The following is a 12,943-nucleotide window of genomic DNA, read 5'->3' as shown; positions in this document are numbered from 1 at the left end:
GTAGATTTCCTTAGCCTTGGGTGGGCTTAAAAAGAGGTGTATTCCATTTCTGGGACGCAGGGTGAATCTCCAAAAGGGCTTTTTAGATTCCTTTTAATTCACTGTGTGTCCCCGCCAAGAGCTTGTCATGCTGTGTAAGACACCATCCACCTCCTGTGTCTTGTCGCATCTGCCACTCTTAATGGCCTTGGAGCATTCTCAGTCTTGTAAGGAGGGCGTCAGTACTTTGAACAGGCTGGCTCCTTTTATGTTTTCCCCTTGAACTGATTTCTCGTCCCTACAGAATCATTTCTTCAAAAATCCTCTTCTTTGAGTCAACCCTTAAATGCATTTTCCATTGATTGATTTTCTTCTTCTTCTGCATGCTGAACACAGTGCCTGAAGGTAAAACGTGATGAGGCCCCGGTCCTCTGCCCGGCTCCGTGTGTTATGTAGGACCACCAGTAGCTAGCTCTGTATTTCTTTTTAGGAATCCCTCTTTTGAAGGGTCTTCAGGAATCTCTCTGTGTGTTGTCTCAGTTAACTTAGAAGTACTTCTGGGTGAAATCTGTTTGGACTTAGATGGGTCATTTTGTATCACCCCTCTCTCTTTCTCACTTGTTTCATCACTACTGATGTGATACCGTGTCTTGTTACTGCAGAGTCTGGTGAGGATGGCAAGTTCAGAAAGGTCTCCAGCTGTCTTCCTGTGCTGTGTTCATTCAGTGATTGCTTTCGTATGACTGATGAGACGGAGAGGTTGATGTATGGAATTGTACTCTGAGTGTCTGTAGGAGCTTAGGTCTCTGGGCTCACAGGTCCTGTGTTCTGACCCCTGTTACTCAAATTGTGGTCTGTGGACCACAGCATTAGCATCTCCTGGGCTTGTTAAAAGTGCAGAATCGCTTCAGACATATTGAATCAGAATCTGCATTGTAACAACATCCCCAGGTGATTCCTATGCTCATTAATATTTAAGAAACGCTGCCGGTCTAGACCAGTGGTTTTCAGACTGCCCCATGGACCCCCTGAGGGTTGATTTAGCTTGGGACCACCAAGCACATGAGGCTGTGGGTTCCTTCTGTCCTTCAGAGAAGCTTTACTTTTACATTTCGATTGTTTATGTTTCCACATAGATTTCCATTGAAAAACAACATTTCATAGCTAAAACAAATTTGAAAACTATTGCCTTGGACTTCAGGCTTGATCAAGTTGCCTTGAGTCAGATTGGCTTAAGCTGAAGATTTCATAGTTCAGACTGTTTTCTAAAGGTTAAAACATTTGGATCCGTGTTTCAAGGATGAGGGTTCTTTGTAGGAACGGAGGTTGGCTGGCCGCCCCGCGTCTGCCTGCGGTGAGGGACTTTTACTTCCTGCAGGCCCTCGCCAGCATGAGCCTCAACACCCAGCCCATCCTCAATTTGGAGAAGTTCCACGAAGGCCAGGAGATCCCCCTTCTCTTGGGAAGGCCTGCTAATGACCCGCAGTCTACACCTTCCACTGAATTCAACCCGCTCATCTATGGCAACGATGTGGATTCTGTGGATGTGGCAACCAGGTAAAACCAAGCCAACCACACGATCACAAGCTCTAAAATTGGTCTCTGCTCACTCAGTGACCTTGGGGCAAATTACTTCCCTGAGCCAGAGGTTCTTTGTATGTAAAATGTGTATCATATTTGGTTAGATGTGCCACCTTAGTGAAAGCAAACAGAAGAAACAGTTCATCATACCCTCAGGCCTTTTAGGCCTCAAGTGAAGAAGAGGATTGATGATTGTTTAAGATACCTCTCCCCTTGCTGTTGGAAACCTGTTCATTGATGACTGTGGGAGGTGGTCTGAGGTCTCACATCGTAGGGATCCTTGCTCTGCAAGGCGTGAGACTCGGGTCATCTCACCCTCCCCTTCTTCCCCAGAGTGGCCATGGTCCGCTTCTTCAACTCCCCCAACGTGCTGCAGGGCTTTCAGATGCACACTCGTACCCTGCGTCTCTTCCCGCGGCCCGTGGTAGCTTTCCAAGCTGGCTCCTTTCTAGCCTCCCGTCCCCGGCAGACTCCTTTTGCTGAGAAGCTGGCCAGGACGCAGGCCGTGGAGTACCTCGGAGAGTGGATCCTCAACCCTACCAACCATGCCTTTCAGCGGATTCACAGCAGTGAGTCCACCTGCCTCGGCCCGGCCCCGCCTGCTGCGCTTGTCCTTCTCGTGGCCCTTCCTTTGCTCTTTCCCTCTCTGATCTTCCACCTGCCCCTGCCATCCTGATTTTCCTTGAGACGTTTCCCCACCTTTCTTTTACATTTTGCTCTCATCGTCCCCCCGTTGCTGACTCCTTTTTTCCTCCGTGGGTAGACATGTTCGATCCAGCCCTGATCGGCGACAAGCCGAAGTGGTACGCCCACCAGCTGCAGCCCATCCACTATCGCGTCTACGACAGCAGTTCCCAGCTGGCCGAGGCGCTGAGCGTGCCGCCGGAGCGCGACTCTGACTCTGAGCCTACGGAGGACAGGTGAGCCGCCCCTTAGGGCAGCAGGACTGCGCGTGGAGGCTGAGTGGCTCTCACAGCCCCCGTTTAGCACAGCTGCGGAGTTTCCTAGTGTTTGGGCATCGGTCCTTGAAGCGTGGCTCATGTTTTGATTGATTGTTTTGTCTTGTGCCAGGGCCTTGAGTTATGCGTGTCCCCTGTGTGTTTTTCCTAATGCTGACGGCTGACTCTTCTCCCCGCCCACCTCTCTGTTTTATCTCTGTGCTCCTCGCGCGGCAGCGGCAGCGACAGCATGGGTTATGACGACTCAAGCTCTTCTTATTCTTCCCTCGGTGACTTCGTCAGTGAGATGATGAAATGTGACATCGATGGCGATACTCCCAGTAAGTGTACCTGGAGAAATTGGCCAGCTCGGGGCAGGGTTTGGGGTTCTGTGATGGTGTGGTCTGTACCTGCCATCCGTGGGGTTTTTTGAATTAAAAACTTTTTTTTAATTAATTTTTTAATTGGAGTATGGTTGACTTACAATGTTATGTTAGATTCTACTGTAGAGCAGAGTGAATCAGCCGCTCACGTAATCCTTGGCTTTTGGCAGACGTGGACCCTCTGACACACGCGGCGCTGGGGGACGCCAGCGAGGTGGCGATTGATGAGCTGCAGAACCCGAAGGAAGCCGAGGAGCCTGGCCCAGACGGCGAGAGCCCTCAGGAGAAGCCCCCTGTGCGCTGCAGCTCCAGCACCACCGCCAGCAGTAGCCCCAGCACCGTCATCCCCGGAGCCAGCTCTGTACGTGAGGACTTGGAGGAGTGGATAAGTGAGGATGGCTGCTTGGGCTGTGGGCCTCGCCTCTGTTAGGAAAGCTAGCAGGAAGCTGTTCACTCAATTTGCTGCTTTCTCCACATTTCCCCCTTCTTTCTCTCCGTAGATCCTGTAGTTTAGAGCCTATGAGATACAGTTTAACCCCAGAGGACATCCAGCTTTGTTCAGGGGTTAGCTGAGACCCCCCTTGCGTGATCTGTGGAGGTAGAGAACAGGGGTGTAACAGAGATCTTTCCTCACACATTCCTTAGGCTAGGATCTGACAGGCCTGGCTTGGCCCTGCCAAACTGAGAACGTGGGAAGGCATCACAGAGCACCAGGTGACTCCTTTTTATTTACTATTTCCCCTAGGAACCTGCCGACTCAACAGAGATGGATGACAAGGCAGCAGTGGGCGTCTCCAAGTCCCTCCCCAGCGTGGCCCCCTGCGTCAGCAAACCGAACGTGGACAGGCGTCAGACAGAGATTGGAGAGGGGTCAGTGCGCCGGCCAACCTATGACAGTCCATGCTTCGCGCCCCAGTACGGCTCTCCCGCTGAGGAAGATGGTGATGAGCAGGGGGAAGGTTACACTCCCCGATTCAGCCAGCATGCCAGTGGCAGTCGGTGAGAGCCTGGGGATGCCTTCTAGGTGGGGGACTGAAGGACCTCACTGCAGTGCACCCTGGGCGAGGGTTAACCAGCAAGTCTGAGCAGTCTGAGGGCTCTTGTGGTCCCGCATCCCCAGAGGGTTGGGCTTTGATCTAGGCATTTAGGAATGGTGGGAAGGGAGAGGTGGCTGCAGCGTGGCATCAGGCCCACACGTCCCAGAACAGCTACCCCTGCCTGGGGCTCATAGGTGCCACTGTGCATTCAAGGGCTCAAAAGCTGCTGCGGCCCAACAGCTTGAAACTGGCAAGTGACTCAGACGCAGAGTCAGACTCGCGCACAAGCTCGCCCACCTCCACCGTCTCCAACAACAGCACCGAGGGCTTCGGAGGCATCATGTCTTTCGCCAGTAAGTGCTCAGCTCTCTCGCACTTCCGCCCCACCTCCGCTCCGGCAGGCCATGGCACGTGTTGCTCAGAACTGCGGATGCAGGGCTGGGTGGGCGTGGTCAAGCTGCAGCGCGGGTTGCGTGAGTGGTGCTGCATCAGGTATCTTCCGAGGAGGTCAGCAAGAAACTGGGACAGGTCAGTCGTTATCTTTATACCTGGAGGTTTCAGTCTGTTTCACGTAAGACAGCTAGCTGTTCAACCGAAAAATAATCATTATATTAAAAATCGTACACTTGTACGTGTATTTTGTGGAAATATTCTGGTCAGATTTGATTTGGGTATGTATTTAATATCTCCTTTGCCTGGGGAAGGACTTTCTCACAAACCCGCCTTGAAATCTGTGTGACGTTGACTTGCGCTTAGAGAATATTACCAGAAGTGAGGGGTGGTGTCAGTTGAAGACTGAAGACAGACTAGGGACCAGAGAAAGCCAACATGGGAGATAATTGTGATGGTTAAGTTTTTTTAGAAGCCCAGGGCCGACAGCACTAACATCAGAAGTGCATTAACGGCCTGCATTCATTCTGGGTCAGTGGTAGCGGAGAGACTTGGATGTTTTCATGGGAGGCAGTCAGAGAAAGTTGTTACTGGGTTCTGCGCAATCTTGGCAGTGGCCCCTTTGTTTGCCCTAAGTTGGACGTGGTCCTCTGCAAGCCAGGTCAGAGGTTCTGGGATTACGTCTGAAAAGGAGGAGGGTGAAGATGATGATACGGCCCCTGGAGTGTGACGCTCTGATCCTCCATCCCCCTGACTCACTGCTCTCACGCGCTCCCCCGACAGGCAGCCTGTATCGGAACCACAGCACGAGCTTCAGTCTTTCAAACCTCACGCTGCCTACCAAAGGAGCGCGCGAGAAGACCACGCCCTTCCCCAGTCTGAAAGGTAACTGCAGCCCTCCTTTTGCCAAGCCGAGGTTCTCTGGGAAGCATTTCAGGCCTGTGGGTGCCCGTCGGGAGCCCTGTGTACGATGAATCATTTGATCCGGCCGTCGCCTCCCATGTCGCTTCCCATGGCTCCCCCCGCACATCATGGGTTCTTGCTGGTTTTCAGATGCAAACTTTTTTGTAGCTAAAGAGAAGGCCCTGTTATATCATTTAGGATAATGGCAGCTGGGGAATTACTGCTGCTTCTGGGGGGACCTTTGTCAGAGGCGCGTAATTAACGTAGGCTCATCAGCCGCCACCAGCCATCTGCGAGGTTCCTACTGTGTGACCTTAGGACAGACTCTGTCCTAAGGAGCTGGCCCACCAGGGCGTGGCTGTAAAGAGCCTGGCAGTGTTTATAGAGGCAAGAAGCCTCTTACCTTGGCTTCACGCCAACTTAGGGCCTACAGGTGGGCCTGGTAGCATTGGTTGGCTTCTAGGGGCGATGAAGACCTTATCTGATTTTCATTTGTGATCTCTGACAGTTTGAAGGGTTCTTCTGAATTTTCTCTGACTTTTGTTTACTCTGGACTTTGTGCTGAAATATTTAGTCACAGAAGAAAGCACAGTGAGAAGCAGCTTCATGTATTTTTTAACTGACCTCTCTTCCCAGTGATTAAAAATGTCAGGAATCTGAAGAACGTTCTTTGGTGGGGCTGGGAACGGTCAGATAGATGGGCAAGAGGACGTCTTAGCGAGCGGTGCAGGGAGCTCAGCAGCCCTGGAGAGGGAGTCTCCACAGGCTCGTAGGTCAGGGATGGAGAGGTGTCAGCATCACGGGCTTTCCTTTGCTGCGGTTGGAGGGAGAGCAGTTGACGTGCTTCCGTTGCATGCTGGTGCGTCACTTCGTTTGCTGCGCTCATCAGCTCCCATCCCCACCCCCGCCCCCTTCCCACGGTGGCACCTGCAAGGTGGGTCTCTTCCCTCTGCGTACCTGCAGGCCCTCCGGACCCCTGTGCTAGGTGTGTCATGAAAGCCAGTGGTCCCGCTTTCATGCATGTGCCTGTTTAGTACCGAAAGGCTCCTTGTGTCGTTACCCTGCCTCTGGCTTTGAGAGGCCATAGTCTTAAAGACGGTATTTCCTAGAGCCTTGGTTGTCTCCTGGCCACTTGGCTTCCAGCTCTGAGATGCTTAAGAACTAAGGTTATGTGCACTAAGCTTTGGGAGAACGCTCAGATGATCTGATTTACAGCTCCATTGAGGGGTACAAGGGTTGTGGTATCACGGTGCACTTACTAATTGTGTATTTTGTGTCCCAGTATTTGGGCTAAATACTCTAATGGAGATTGTTACTGAAGCCGGCCCCGGGAGTGGTGAAGGTGGGTCTCATCCGTGAGCTGTGCATGATCTTTGCTTTCCTGGCACCTCCCGTGCCTGCCTGAGGGCCGTCCTCACGGAGCACGCGGGGTCACAGGCGTGAGCTGCCCCGCCCCGCCCTCACGACGCCCGTGCTTGCCCGGGGGGCACGCTCCTGCTGCATGTGGGGCGGCCTGAGCCTCCGTCCCCGCTCCCTCCACACTGCCGTGGCTGGTTCCTACCTGCGTGTGGCGCCCGGTGCCGCCCTCGCCCAGCCCTTCCAGGCGATGGCTGTGGCACGTGGCTACCCAGGGCTGTGCTGACACCAGCTGCTGGACTGCGGTCGTGACGTCCCTCATTCTACCTTCCCGACTGTAGGAAGCAGGAGGGCCTTGGTGGACCAGAAGTCATCGGTCATTAAGCACAGCCCAACAGTGAAAAGAGAGCCTCCCTCACCTCAGGGTCGATCCAGCAACTCTAGGTAATAAATGGCAAAGCTGTGTTAAAAGTCCTCAGATGGAGGCAGCGATCCCTGTGTCAAACATTACGGCTGCTGCAGAGTGGGAGGGAAGCTCTCAGCTGGGTAGATGCAATCCCTTCTCACGCGCACTCCGTCCCGTGCAGCGGTAATAGCTCACGGTGTTGAGCAGCGGTGGGGGCTTAGGCAGACCAGGCTGGCTGAAAAGGCAGGGTGTGCCGTGGACTTGCGTGTCTGGAGACGTGGCTCTGTGTTTGGCCCCTGGAGGCAAACATCTGGGCTGGTGAAAGGGGCGGGGGGTGCCCTGCAGAGGCGCCGATGACCCCAGACGTGGTGTGTGGACCCCCAGTGAGAGCCAGCAGTTCCTGAAAGAGGTGGTGCACAGCGTGCTAGACGGCCAGGGAGTTGGCTGGCTCAACATGAAGAAGGTGCGGCGGCTGCTGGAGAGCGAGCAGCTGCGCGTCTTCGTCCTGAGCAAGCTGAACCGCACGGTGCAGTCAGAGGACGAGGCCCGGCAGGACATCATCCCAGATGTGGTCAGTGCTGCAGGGTTGGGAGCTGGTATCAACAGGGACGAGGGACGTGGTCGCCAGAGGCCGTCGTGGCAACGCTAGCCCCTGGGTTATTGTTGCAGGAGATCAGTCGGAAGGTGTACAAGGGCATGTTAGACCTGCTCAAGTGCACAGTCCTCAGTCTGGAGCAGTCCTACGCCCACGCAGGTCTGGGTGGCATGGCCAGCATCTTTGGGCTTCTGGAGATCGCCCAGACCCACTACTATAGTAAAGGTAGGGATCGGACCGGCAAGGCAGCGTGCGGTCCACAGCTCTCCCCCTCCTCCCCGGAGAGAATGAACATGGCCCCTCGGCCCGTTTCCCAGCGCCAAGCTGCTTCCTGTTGGGATTTGGGACTTTATTTTCTAGTGCATGTTTGTATGTAGTGGGTGTTTTCCTGTGTGGAAAAAAACAGTGTCAGCTTTTCTTTCCTTGCACGTCTTCCTTCCACATCCTCCTCTATCCTTGCTTCTCCCTCCTCATTCCCACTGTCTCTTTTGACCTCTTCCTATATTTAATCTCTTCCTCAGAACCAGAGAAGCGGAAGAGAAGTCCAACGGAGAGTATAAATACACCAGTTGGCAAGGATCCTGGCCTGGCGGGGCGGGGGGACCCAAAGGCCACGGCACAGCTGAGAGTCCCCCAGCTGGGACCTCGGGCGCCAAGTGCCACAGGAAAGAGTCCCAAGGAACTGGACACCAGAAGTCTAAAGGAAGAGAACTTTGTAGCATCTATTGGTGTGTACCATGTGCGGGGTGTGGTGGAGGAGTTCTGGCTTCTTCACTGTCCCTCCTTTCAATTCATCCAGAACCCCGCCTTTCTCTTCCCCACGCTTTGCTTTCTAGACAGGGAGATAGCTTTGTGTCCTTTCTAATGGGGTTTCCTTACACTTCTCTGTCAACAGCCACCCTCATCTACATCTCAGGGGAAGAATGGAAGCTTTGCTCGGAGGGCCCAGTGAGGGTTAGTGCAGGAGCCTGAGCGGTGCTCCCCGTCCCTCTATTTTGTTGATGTCTGGGTTTCTTCTCATGATGGAGAGGCCGCATGCACTCCTGGAAGCTGTAAGGAAGCGCATAGATGCGTCTTTGGTCTGTAAGATTGTGATTGTCTGGGTCTCTAAAGCCAGTTTTCCCCCATCCAACCACTACACTGCCCTTGAATTTGCTCCTTTGGGGCGTGTCTGGCAACCCCATTTCCCTGGGTTCTGGACCTTGAGGTACAGAGTTCTGAATCAGCTTTTCTTTAAACGTTTCCTTACTGGACTTGATTAGAGCTTGCTTACATTTGGTGTTTCTCCAGTCCCACTAAGGCAGAGCCTTAGTGAGCTCTCTGGGTGTCACCTCTGTTTGACTCACTCCCTACCTGATCCTGAGTCATCTGGATTGTATCTTTCTTTTTCTGGGTCTAGGTCCCTGGGCAATATGCCTCTAGCTGATGCCTCTTTGCCGTATCTATTAGCAGTTGCCTTTTGCTCCCATAAATGGTAGTGAAGAACCAGTTTCTGTTTTAGGAGAGCTATACTTCTCTAGCCAGCAAAACATTGTCCTAGAGGCAGTCGATCGTGCCTTTCTCCTACCTGTTGTGATGTTCTAGAAAATGTACTGACCTGCCAGTCTGGAGGTCTGGAGTTTTAGTCCTGTATCTGCCCCCAGCTAGGAAAGTGACTTTGGGCAAATCGTTTCCCCTTGCAGGGTCTCTGTCTCCTCGTCTGGGAAATGAGGAGAGAGCACTAAGTAGACTCTGAAGTTCTTCCAGGAAAAGAATTACTATGATCGGTGTTCTCTCTTCGAAACCCCTACGAAGATGCTCTTCTTGACCATTTAGTGTTCTCTGTCACCTCTCCCACAAACATTTTTCCAGACGACTGGCTAAGATGGGTCTCTTGGTAGGGCAGGCGCTGATTCTGAGCGTAAGGCGGGGTTCTTTGGTAGCATCAAGGAGGGATGCGGACGGCCTGCACCGAGTGGTCTCTCTCCCATCCAGTGAGTCAGATTTGTGCTCATGCTTCTGAAACCCTTTGGCTGCTTGAGGTGATCACCTGTCTTATCTGGAATGGTCACAGTTTGCTGTTGCCCAGCTCATCTGGCAGAGAGCGTCGAGTGGCGGACGTTTAAACTGGTCCTGAGTCATGGGATCTTGAGCAAGTGCTCCAGCCTCTGTGGGATCAGTTTCCTTGTGCCAAAATGAAGGAGCTTGATTAAAGGCTCTCCCGGCCCTAGTGTTCTGCAAGATTTTTACTGTCGCGTTGAGGTTAGGTTAGGAATTTAGTTGTTGACCTGGGAGGAAATCATTAGATCTCTTGATTTTTTTACCCACCCCCCCCCCCCCAATGAAGATCTCTTTTTATCTCTTGATTTGTAATCCTGTGCCTGAGACTGAATCAGCTTGGGTGGGTGGGTTTCCATTTCGTCTGTCTGATCAGCCTCTGACTCTCTCTGTCTTTCTCTCCTGCTTACATTGCATCTGGGGTAGAATTGTGGAACAAGCACCAGGAAGTGAAAAAGCAAAAAGCTTTGGAAAAACAGAGTAAGGAACAAATGCCCCTTCCTGTTCCCACATCTCCCATACCTGCCAACTCCCCAGGCCCAGTTGGGGCAGGCTCCATTTGTCAGCCCCACCCCAGATTTGCTCTTGGGGGGTGTTTGGAATGAAAGAAGGTAGGCGGGGTATGAGTCACAGGTGCGTGCGCGTGGGCTGCTTTCCCTCCCCGCGTGGTAACCAGGCAGTAACCAGGGCGTCCGCTGTGTACCGTCCCTTCGAGCTTGGTTCTCTGTTGCTTCAGAGTTGGTGGGGAGAGCGTCTGCCTATTTCAGTGCCCCTCATGGGCTGGTCTGTCTCCCTCGCCCACTGGGAAGCCTGTGGGCACAGTTGGCAGAGATGGGTGCTGTCCCTCCGTGTTGAGTCTGTAGCTTCCCAGCTCTCTCTGGCGGCTTGCCTAGGCACGCTTTCCTGCTTTCTGTCCTTCTGTCCTTCTGCCATACCACTGTGGGTGGGCGGGACCCGTGGGGGCGGTTTCTCATCTCAGATGGGGAGACTGCAAGGCGGGGGTAGGCCGTTCCGCGGGAGGAGCTGGTGGTTTTAGATCTCATTGGGCTCGTCCTCTCCTAGCCCCTTCAGACGTGTTTGTTTGGGAAGCAGAGTGACCTGTGGACCCGTAAGGGCTCTCAGGCACGAGTGAAGCTCTGACTCTGAGTGCAGGGGGATGGGGTTCAGACGTGTGCTTGTGGAGCTTTTCCGCTTTAGGGTGATTTGATCAGAATTTTCTCAGGTTGGGAAGATGGCTGCAGAACCCCTTGAGACCAGGTCTGGTTTTTCCTACTTGGTTCTTAAGGCACCTGGAGACTTCTTCTTCCCGTGGGCCCTGAGTGGGCGGCAGCCCCTGGAAAGGTGACTGGGACACGCTGAACTGGTCTGGGACCAGGCGGTGCTGCTGTCCCACTCCCTGGGCCAGCCTGCCCCAGCCTCACGAACGGAGTAACACACGTCTTCCCCTACTCAGGGCCTGAAGTCATCAAACCCACCTTTGACCTTGGTGAGACAGAGGAGAAAAAGTCCCAAGTCAGCGCAGACAGTGGTGTGAGCCTGACATCTGGTTCCCAGGTGTGTGACAACCTTGTCGAGGACTGGGAGCATTAAATTTGCTACCACAGAATACTTCTTTAAGATCAAAACCAGACAAAACAACAGCATGGAAGCAACGTGAACATCCAGTCGTAGGAGAGGGATGTGTCGTACATCCATGTAGTACAATATTAGTATCCGTTAATAACTGTATTTTCAAAAATTTAGTGACATAGGAAAGTGTTTACAGAGCTATATACAGTATGATTCAAATTTTATTTTTAAAATATGTGTAGAAGAGACTGAAAGGAAATACGCTAAAGACTTAACAGGGATTAATGTAGGTGGTAAGTGTATAGCTTACGTTCATTTCCTTATTTTTTCATGGATTCTCTGTAGTGAGCATGTATTTCTTTAACATTCATTATTTTTCTTATTCTGGAAGTCATGTATATTTTATATTCAGGAAAAAGTTCATTTCTCTTGACCTATCTAGGGATGCCAATAGAAGGGTGGCGATGGGGAGAAGGAAGAAGCTACCGTGTTTCTTAGGGAAACTGCGAACAGGTGGGACACCTCCCGCACGTGTCTGAGTCTGTGTGTCTTGTTGCAGAGGACCAAGCCAGACTCTGTCATCGGTGTGAGTCCAGCTGTTATGATCCGAAGCTCAAGTCAGGACTCTGAAGTTAGCACCGTGGTAGGGGAACACCACACTGGCATCTTGGTGGGAAGGGTGTGGGTCCCCCTGTGGAAAAGGGGGCTACTCTCTCGTTTGGAGGCTGTTCGTAGTCTCAGGTCAGCTTGGTTCTCTTGGTGGAGATGTTTACCTGTCATAGGTCTTTGTACGTGGGGTCAGATCCCAAGATTTCACCCAGGACTTCTCCTCATCTTATAAAGAAGGTGCTTCCAGAGGCTGTCTGACACACCTTTGAAGTTGGATACTTTTTTATGGCAGAAGAGAGTTCTAACAGCTTGACATTTCTGGGACGCATGCCTGGGGAGTATCCCTTACTACCTTTTTTCCTTTCCAGATGAGTAATAGCTCTGGAGAGACCCTTGGAGCAGACAGTGACCTGAGCAGCAACGCGGGTGATGGACCCGGCGGTGAGGGCAGCGCCCATTTGGCAGGCTCTCGAGGCACTTTGTCTGATAGTGAAATTGAAACCAACTCTGCCACCAGTGCCATCTTTGTAAGCTTTGTTTACTAACAAAAGAAGACCATTTTTTTTAATGGGACAGGTTGGAAAAGGATGAAAAGTTAGGAGGCAGTTAGAAGGAAAAGAGGAAGGAAGGAGGGGATAACCCTCATATGTTTGGCTTTAAAGAAAATGTTGCTTAAATTAGCTTTTTCCAAGTCATTTGATGCCATGACCTGGGGCTTTTAGAACCTTCTCCTGAGTCATTGATGAGTTAGGCTTCCTGCCCAGTCAGACAAGGGCTTCAACACCTATGTGGCAATAACCCCTGTGTTTAAAATAAAGTGATACATTTGCAGCAATGTCAGGGCAGTCACAGCTCTCGTTTTGTACCAGTCTGCCTACTTTTATGGACTAGTCTAGTTTTATCCTGGTCACTGCTTTACTTATATAGCACCTTAACATAGCATTTCATTTTAGTATATTCCTAACAGTTATTTGAAGCTTTCCTTCATTAATAAACATCTATTAAGTGATTTACTAAATGCCAGATTCTGTGCTAAGGAAACAAGGATGATAAGGCGTGATTCTCATTCTCAGAAAGTTTGCAATTCAGCCTGTTGCTGGAACTAATGTCTTCTGCCAGGTAAGGGGAAACAAAGCCTTAGGAAAAAAAGTTGTTGCCCT

General features: G+C 51.9%; 1 protein-coding gene across 50 annotated transcripts in view; it reads left to right on the top strand.

Moving 5' to 3' along the window:
- MADD (MAP kinase activating death domain) overlaps positions 1–12,943 on the top strand; it is a 37,886-nt gene that overhangs the window by 7,187 nt on the left and 17,756 nt on the right. For 4 of the 50 annotated variants that reach the window (XM_057695815.1, XM_057695789.1, XM_057695788.1 and 1 more), the window contains exons 8-24: positions 1,358–1,536; positions 1,894–2,129; positions 2,324–2,480; positions 2,736–2,839; positions 3,052–3,242; positions 3,627–3,880; positions 4,132–4,271; positions 5,092–5,193; positions 6,494–6,553; positions 6,909–7,011; positions 7,358–7,544; positions 7,643–7,793; positions 8,090–8,296; positions 10,032–10,085; positions 11,059–11,159; positions 11,734–11,817; positions 12,152–12,310. In XM_057695815.1, the coding sequence (XP_057551798.1) occupies positions 1,358–1,536; positions 1,894–2,129; positions 2,324–2,480; positions 2,736–2,839; positions 3,052–3,242; positions 3,627–3,880; positions 4,132–4,271; positions 5,092–5,193; positions 6,494–6,553; positions 6,909–7,011; positions 7,358–7,544; positions 7,643–7,793; positions 8,090–8,296; positions 10,032–10,085; positions 11,059–11,159; positions 11,734–11,817; positions 12,152–12,310 (2,469 nt within the window). The remainder of the gene's footprint in view (positions 1–1,357; positions 1,537–1,893; positions 2,130–2,323; positions 2,481–2,735; positions 2,840–3,051; positions 3,243–3,626; positions 3,881–4,131; positions 4,272–5,091; positions 5,194–6,493; positions 6,554–6,908; positions 7,012–7,357; positions 7,545–7,642; positions 7,794–8,089; positions 8,297–10,031; positions 10,086–11,058; positions 11,160–11,733; positions 11,818–12,151; positions 12,311–12,943) is intronic. The other 46 variants (XM_057695838.1, XM_057695820.1, XM_057695841.1 and 43 more) reach the window with 24 other exon arrangements.

This window comes from Hippopotamus amphibius, chromosome 9 (genome assembly GCF_030028045.1).
Source record: "Hippopotamus amphibius kiboko isolate mHipAmp2 chromosome 9, mHipAmp2.hap2, whole genome shotgun sequence".
Taxonomy (NCBI): Eukaryota; Metazoa; Chordata; class Mammalia; order Artiodactyla; family Hippopotamidae; genus Hippopotamus; species Hippopotamus amphibius.
Note: the sequence above shows the minus strand (reverse complement) of the source record. Positions and strands in the feature narration are given on the sequence as shown.